We start from the raw sequence: 8,807 nt of genomic DNA on the forward strand, positions 1-8,807 counted from the left end.
AAACACAAGAGTACGGATGGTAGGTGGTGGCACAAGCCTTTAATCCTAGCATCCCTGTGGGAGAGGCAGGTGGGTATCTGTGAGTTTGAGGTCAGCCTGGTCTGTATACTGGGTGAGATCCAGGACAGCCAGGGCTACAAAGAAAACCCTGTCTCAAAACAAAAAAACACTCCAAACCAAATCAAACAAACACAAAAAAAACCCGATGAGGGGTTGGGGATTTAGCTCAGCGGTAGAGCGCTTGCCTAGGAAGCGCAAGGCCCTGGGTTCGATCCCCAGCTCAGAAAAAAAGAAAAGAAAAAACAAAAAACAAACAAACAAACAAAAAACCCGATGAAGCTTAAACACAAGAGTAGCTCAGAAGTATTCTTCGATGCCGTGTAGCCAGATAGTATGCACAGTGCAGAGCATTCACGCTGTGTGTAGAACTAAGACTAAAGCCAAGTCGTGCTGCAGAAATACCTTAGACTCAATAGGCATTGGATTTTGAATGAATTTTTGGTTGACAAATGTTTCATGATCATCACATTTAGTTTAAGAAACTTTGCTCTAGGCTGGGTATGGTGGTGCACACTTTTAATTCCAGCACTTGAGAGCCAGAGGTAGGAGGATCTCAGTGAGTTAGAAGGCAAACTTTGTCTAGAGTAAGCTCCACGTCAGCCAAGCATTCAGAGACACTGCCTCAAGAAATAAAACAGCAACCTCAGGAAGAACTGTAGTAAAGACTGTCTTTGGTAATGAGGCTTTCATGGTAAAAATCAGGACCTTTTGATGACTGTCTTCAGAACTAGTTCATAAACCACAGGAGTAATAATGAGCAGTAGATTGAATCTTGTGATGCAGTCCAGGCTTGGCCTGGACTTGTGATTCTCTAGGCTTGGCCTCCTAGTGGTGGAATGACCGGCATGTACCAGCCCATCTTTTTACTGTCAGTTCAATAAAGATGCTTGACTTTTCTCATCAAGAATCTCTTTCCTAAATTGGCAAACTACACCCTTAAGTGTCTTTGATAAGACTTTTTTTTAACATAGAGGGGGGTTACTATTAATCTCAAGGTTTATAAATCTCTACTTAGGAAGAAAAGCTTACACAAACTGTATAGTTTGCAGAACATGAGGACCCTGTACTCTGATGAGGTTATGTAGGGTGCACGGCACAGCACAATTTAACTCGGAAATGAGGAATGTCTCTGCTAAGACAAGTTCAGGTAACATTTTTATGACTGTCTCATGACTGAGCTACCTCGGAAGATAGTCTACAACTCCACAGGGAGTATAGAGTCAAAACTATATACTTTTTAAAGACTTGCTTCATCTTAGTTTGAGTGTATGTACACATGTGGATGCATGCCCCCCCTCGAGGCCGAAGATGTGTTATAGGTAAGTGTGAGCCACACAGATGAATACTGACACCTGAAATTGTGTCCTCTGCAAGAGCAGAACGTGCTCTTAACTGCTGAGTCTAGCCTGTCAAAGTCACTTTTATAAAAATATGGCAGCTCCATGTATTTTTTTTTTTCTTTTTTCTTTTTTTCGGAGCTGGGGACCGAACCCAGGGCCTTGAGCTTGCTAGGCAAGTGCTCTACCACTGAGCTAAATCCCCAGCCCCGCTCCATGTATTTTTACACCTGTCCTTGGGAGTGTACAGGAACCTATCTTCTCCTGTGAGATGAAATGATACAAGACATTACAAAAGACTGATTGCTAGCACAGATAGGAACCAAACTGTCTATTAAGCAGGCATTCAAACAGCTTTGCAAGAATCTTAGCAAACAAACCGAACTAAAAGCCTGTTTGGCAAGTCATTAGAATTCAACCACCTTCTTTTACTTTAGTTTTGAGACAGAGTCTCACTGTGTAACTGAGGCTGGCCTCCAATTCATGATCCTCCTGACTAAAGTTCCCAAGTGCTGGGATTATGGGCTACTACACTCGTTGAAATAACCTTTTTCTGACAAGTCTCCATACAGCCCTTGAATGAGCTTCTATTTAGAGAAAAAAATTCAGAGAGTTGTCAGAAGAAATAAACTTCACAGAACACATAGGTAAGATTACTTAAAAATACCCAGTCAAAACAGGCTCTTCAGAGCAATAAAACACATTAAGGCCCTCTCCATACTCACCCGAGCTTTAATATAAAAATAAATTGAACAATGTGAACAGCTTTTAGGAGATCATACGATTCAAAAAGTCCCACAGCCTTCAAACATTTGGTTAAACACAGTAATACAATGTATTTTGTTAATCTGAAAAATAAGAACAGGAACAATTTTTAACATAATTGAAATCACTAGGACCACTGTAATCTTACTTTTCCTCTAAATACCCAAGTACGGTAGCTAGCCATAATAAAAACTACCGAGGCACACACCATCACATGTGAAACAGTAAAAACTCTCTAAACAACTCACCCCCACATGCTAACACTGTTAACACTTTGGTTCATATACTTCTGGCTATTTTCAATGTATATTAGTGTCTAAGGTAGGCCTGGGGCATATGCCTGTAATTCCAGTTACTTGGGAAGCTGAGCAGAAAGACTTTCTTTCTTTTTTGACACAGGGTTTCACTACATAGTCCAAGCTGGCATTGAACTCAGAGATCTGCCCAGGAGCAGAGTGCAGAGTGTGTTTAAGACCACACTCTGCACAGGCAACTTAGTGAGATCCTATCTTTAAAAAAAAAAAAAAAAAAAAAAAAAAAAAAAAAAAAAAGAAGCTGAGGATGTAGCTCAGTGGTAGTGACTACCTAAATTGTGAGAGGTCCTAGGTTCAGTTCCCAGTACCCCCTAACCTCCAAAGATAATGTATACAGTCAGCAAAATTAATGGAGCCATTTGAAATCTGCTTTACTAATTAGTTACTCAACAAGGAGAATTAAGAGAGACTAGAAGATTACAACACCAGGAGGAGGCATCTGTCCCTCCTGTGCCCTGCTAAATGACTGCATTGAGGGTTACAGCTGAAAGTCAACTGACTAGACACAAGTGCTGAGGAGAACTGGACATACTTCAGGGGCAGCAGGAAGCTGCAAAGCGGGGAGAGGGGCTTTGACAACTCTTGGGAAATCAGCCCCCCAGACTCTTGCCTCCCCACACCCAGGCAGGCAACCACTCCTTCCCAAGCACTACGCCAGCCATGTGGCTTAGCTCTGGGCAGGCCTGGGTGGACAGTCCTCGCTCACTCAGTATGAGCTGGATGCTACAAAGAAGGCCAATGAGACCAAAGGAGGTCTGGCAGGGCATCCAGCTTCAGGTACAGCCTCACTTCTTCTCCTGACAGGGACAGGAGTGCCTTGAGCTATTCAACATTATCTTGAGCTATTCCTTAATAAGGAAAACCTTTATTCCTACCCCCCTCTTTTTGAAACAGGGTCTTACTATGTAGTCCAGACCAATCTCAACCTCATGACCTTCTTGCCTAACTTATCTAAAATTTACATTTTTTTTAAATTTATTTATTTTTTTTAAAATTTATTTATTTATTTATTTTTTTTGGCTCATCTTTTTTTTTATTATTAACTTGAGTATTTCTTATATACATTTCGAGTGTTATTCCCTTTCCCTTTAAATTTATTTTTTAAGATTTTATTTTATTGTATGAGTACACTGTAGCTGCCTTCAGACACACCAGAAGAGGGCATCAGATCTCATTACAGATGGTTGTGAGCCACCATGTGCTTGCTGGGATTTGAACTCAGGACCTCAGGAAGAGCAGTCGGTGCTCTTAACCACTGAGCCATCTCTCCAGCCCCCTAAAATTTACATTTTAATTTATATTTTTATTTAATTTCTAGCCAAACCAAAAACATTAAAATAATTTTAAAAATCTAGCCAAAGATGCTGTATCCATTTTATACGTCTGAATATAAAAGCTAATACAGAACAAACAATAGCAGGGAAGAAGCATAAAGACTCCATCCCAGGGTGGGCATCGCTGTGGGCAATCTGGTTTCTTTCATGTGATAGAATCCCTATTTGTTACAGCCTCTCCAGTTCCATGATTCTGTGTAATAACCAAGACAAGGGCACTGCCCTTACGGTGCTCCAGGTCTTCAGGAAAGAACAGGCAGACAGACAGACAAACAGACAGACAGACAGACAGACTACACAACCCAAGTAAGTTGACAGATGCTTCTAAAAGATGTGGTAAAGAAGTGAAAGGGTATTTCCACAGTTAAGATATGTGTACAATAAATATAAATCAAGAGTTAAGCAAGAAAAGGGAAGGGAAGGCTCTGCCAGAGCAAAGAGGAGCAGAGACAAAAATGTGAGCACTAGGCAGGAGACCTTGAAGGTCCTAGTATATTAAGTTTAGTTCAATCTAGCCAGTTTAGTTTAATTTAGCAATAGATTGCTTATGATTAAAATCAAGGAAAAGCCAAACTACACTTAACATACTTGTTTTACAAAGATTATAGATTCCTCTATAAAGTATTAAAAATTTAAAAGGTGGGTCTTGAAGGAGAGATATGAAGCAATTCATATAAAATACTCATTGATAATATATTAGTAAACTAACCTTATTTTCATATATACATATGTGCATTGCACCCGAGAGGTAATAATGCTAATTCTCGAGTAGCTGATTATGGGAAAGGTTTTAAATAAAATCACTTCTAGCTTTCTCCTCACAGGTAAACAATTTACAAACCTGTTCCTATGTGTGTCAACAAATATTTTCTTCACATTTGCAGTTGTACACATATTGTGATATTAAAATCTTTCATACAATATGCACTCAAGATCTTTTTGCTGTAATTATCAAATTAGGAAAAAACACTTCAACTTTTAAACTTCTTTGATTTAAAAAATTCCCTTGGGGTTGGGGATTTAGCTCACTGGTAGAGCGCTTGCCTAGGAAGCGCAAGGCCCTGGGTTCAGTCCCCAGGTCCGAAAAAAAAGAACCAAAAAAAAAAAAAAATTCCCTTATTACATATATTATTATCATTATTATTGTTAATGTGTGTGCACACACATGCATGCATAAGAGCATATGAAGTCAGAGAATTTGTGAGAGCTGGCTCTCTCCTTCTACCACGTGGGTCCAGGGGGTCAAACTCAGTCATAAGTCTTGGCAGCAAGAGCCTATACCTGTTGAACCATCTTGCTGGCTCCTGTGTTTTTTTTCAAGTCAGGGCTTCTTTTTGTAGATCTGGCCTGACGCTCTGCCTCTCAAACACTGGGATTAAACTCGTGCCCTACCACATCCTGAAGCTTCTGTATTCTTTGACTTCTAAAGTTCTTTGAAGCACTAGTTAAGGCTAAGTAACCATATACAGAATCACTGTTAAGGGGGAAACGATTGGCAGGTGAAGACAGGGATGGGAGACAGGCTCTTACACAGGACACTGAGCCTCAGGGCAGTGCAGGAACATTCAACCCAGCCCCCAACTTAGAAATCACTGTTTGCTATGAAGTGATCAAATAAAAAATGTAACTGGTCTTCTATGAGGTCAGACATTTCCTCAGTTCTCTGTACTTGCAATTATTAAATTTTAGATTTGAGTTTATAGTTCCTTCCTGAAATGAGTCATCACTGCCACTCAGTCTCTAGATATCAAAGGAGAGGAGGAAGGCATAGAGGGGCTCGAGGGAGAAGGTGCCCCAACAGTATACATACATAAACACTTTTCAACCGGTTCAGTGGGGAGGAGTGCTTGCTGTGTAGTGTGAGCTTGAACCCCTGGCTTTCACATGAGGCCAGGGTAGCAGTCACTGCCCTGCAGAGGCAGAGGGCTGCTAGGCTAGCTCCAGGCTCAGTGAGGAACCCTGTCTCAAGGGGATAAAGCAGAGATAGAGCAGGCCACACCAGCACACAATTCACATACAAACAAAGCTGCTGACCATGCACAGTGGTCTATGCCAGCACTCACACACCTCAGGAAGGAGGCGGCCAGCTTGGACACCACAGTATGATATATATGTATAATAACAACAACAGTTCAATTCATTGAATACATGTTCAAGCATTCATAGGTGTAAACAGAAGGCAATGGATTCTGAAACAACCCACACTACCAGGTCATTCATTAGCCTTGTGACCTTAGGCAACTCAATTTCCTGACCTACCAAACAAGGCTACCACCACTTAGCCTGTAGGGTTCTTGAAAAGATTAAAGGGAGGTATACATTAAGAGTCTTTGGGGCATAGGAGGTACTTGGCAAATGCTGGCTGTCCTGACCATCAAAGATTTAATGAAGTCACGATACAAACCTTTATTTAAAACATTTGGGCACTCAGGCATAAAAATAACCACAATGAAAGGGCCTGATCATTTTTGTTGCTGTTAATAACCAGTGCTTGAACATACAGAAAACTCCGGCAACCTGAAATCCCTTAAAATTCAGCCAGCTCTGGGTCAAAATTTGAGTTCTGAAATAACCTACAATAGAAGGGCAGCTCTACTAAGCAAATAATGTAGGTAAGTTGGCAAAGGATGTTTACCATATTTGTCTAGGACAGTAGCCTCTAAGGCAAAACCACTTAAACTACTCATACTCTCTCAACTCCCTCCCTCTCATACACAAAACCCTTGAGCTGTTTGAGAATAAATGAAGTATGGTCACATTTTACCCCTAAACATCTCTATTTCCTAAAAATATGGCAACTCTGCCTATGAAATCAGGAGTTATGAACGGGAAATTTAACAATGATCTGATACTTTAATCTGTCTCCATGGTTCAATTTTGTGAAGTGACCTAGTCTTGTCCCTTCTAGTATTTCCCTCTATTACCAATCCATAGCAGTAGCCCCTGCTGCAACTAGCTGTTATGGGTCACTGGTTAACACGTGACGTGCTATAAATGAATTGCTGAAAATAGAAAACCAAATGCATTCTGCAAATCCCGCAGTTGGTTTAAAATCTATTCAGCATATGTGTCTTTTCACAGATAAAAGTAAGCTGGTAACGCTGTAACCTCGGTCTAAGAACATTATCAAAAGCAATCACGAAATCTCAGAGTACATACTGATTATCAGTTTGAACGAAACTTTGGGGTTTAACACTACCTCCGAACTTAGGACAGGACAGGAAGGACACAACTGGCTCGCGCCAGTGTACACTACTCGGTCCTTGCCTTTAGGTTGGAGGGAAGGTAAAGAAGAATTTTCATGCTACGAATTCCTGTACGGTATGAGTTTTGGGGGGGAGAGGGGTAACAGATATCTCTTACTATTAAAATAAGTCCCCATCCCTCTCCACAAAACCACGGCAAAGAAAACTCGATGGCAGGGTTGCATTTTTGCTGTGCTGTACACCGAAGTTCATCGGCTTGTACTTTGGTTTCCTCGCCTGAGACGGTGACACCTTCCGCTTATCCTCTCGGCGAGCCCTGGAACAAGCTAAGGAGCTCTGCGTTACCTAAGTGGCAGGGAGGAACATTCAGGTCCTCTCTCTAGGGACTGCAAACTGGCAGGACCTGCAAACTCAGGTGCGTTCTGAGCCCGGACTCCCGCCCGCTCGCGGATCTCAAGCCATGGACCGTAGAGGTAGCCGGCGGGGTCCGAGCAAGGCGGGGAAGCTTGTCCGCACCGCCGCCGGCCGTTGAATCCCTCCTTACCGGGCGCTGGGCACGTCCACCGGCCCGAGGCCGCCGCCGGGCCCGGGCCGCGGGTCCCCGCCGTACTTCTCCTCCATGCCGGCTCAGGAGCCGCTGCCCACGCCGCGGGCTCTCCTCATGTCTTGCTGCCGCTGCGGAAGCGCGGGCGCAGGCGCGTCACTCCCCCATTTCAGTCGCGTCCTCTCAGGCTCAGCAGTCCCCACCGCTAGCCCGGGCTCGGCAGGTAGGAGCACGCACGTTGGGCGGGATTAGGCCGCGGGCTGTTCCGGCAGCGCCGATCCCCGGAGGCCGTACGGGCAGGGACGTTACCGGGCCACGTCATCCGCCCCGGCAGCCCTCACTCCCGGGGGAGTGACCAATCCTGCGCGTGCGCGCAGCTGGACACGTGTCTCCTCTCGGCTCAGGCTCCTCCCACCGCAGAGAAGGCTCGGATCGACCCGCCCCCTACTCGCGTCTTCTAGAGAAGCACCTTACCGGTCCCTGCAGCGCCACCTAAGGTCCATCTCGGCTACAGCTTGTTCTCCTTGCGCGTGGGATGGATGGTCCCCTAGAAAGTGCACTTTGTGTTAACAAACAGAGCTTAGCCCTTAGCGACAGAGTTCTTTTTCAAACGGCTTCACTCTGTAGCCCAGGTAGGTCTAGAACTCAGCATGTAGCCCAGGCTAGCCTTGTAAACCTGCGCATTGAATTTACAGGTCTGAGCCACATATAGACGCTGCAAACTCAAAATATGTGTGAAGTGCATTAACTTTTTTTTCTAATGAGAAAGCTAAAAGATTCTTAAAGTACCTGTGACTCCCACAAAGAAATAACTTTTTTTTTTTGATTTCTGATGATACTATAACACAGGGTGGGAGGCTGGAAGGATATGTCTACTGAAAAAAATGGAGAAAGGCAACTGCTTTTGTGGATTTAATTGTTGGGCAGGAGTACTGGCTATATGGCTAACCTGCTCAAATGTCTGAGAGACCAACCCAGAAGGTGTGCGATGATAAACAATTTTATCTCCTTTTTGAAAATACAGTTTCCTTCAGTTCTGCCTTTGAAATGATACTGCTTAATGTAGACACATCTATATAAAAGCTATTTTTCACAGGCACCTAGATCTCTATTGGTCTGAGTCTCAATACTTAATAATTGTGGTCACCTTGGTTAGCATGGTGGTGCATGCCTGTAATCCCAATTATAGCCAGAGGCAGTTTGAAGCCAGCCTGGGCTACACATTGAGTTCTAAGCTAGCCAGGGCT

At 43.4% G+C, this 8,807-nt stretch overlaps 1 protein-coding gene across 1 annotated transcript in view; it reads right to left on the bottom strand.

Moving 5' to 3' along the window:
* Slc30a5 (solute carrier family 30 member 5) overlaps nucleotides 1-7,786 on the bottom strand; it is a 30,473-nt gene extending 22,687 nt beyond the window's left edge. The window contains 2 exon segments of the mRNA NM_001106404.1: nucleotides 2,123-2,245; nucleotides 7,561-7,786. Of these exon segments, the coding sequence (NP_001099874.1) occupies nucleotides 2,123-2,245; nucleotides 7,561-7,637 (200 nt within the window). The 5' untranslated portion in view covers nucleotides 7,638-7,786.
* Between the last annotated feature and the right edge of the window lie 1,021 nt (nucleotides 7,787-8,807).

Source organism: Rattus norvegicus, chromosome 2, assembly GCF_021556685.1.
Source record: "Rattus norvegicus strain SHRSP/BbbUtx chromosome 2, alternate assembly SHRSP_T2T, whole genome shotgun sequence".
Taxonomy (NCBI): Eukaryota; Metazoa; Chordata; class Mammalia; order Rodentia; family Muridae; genus Rattus; species Rattus norvegicus.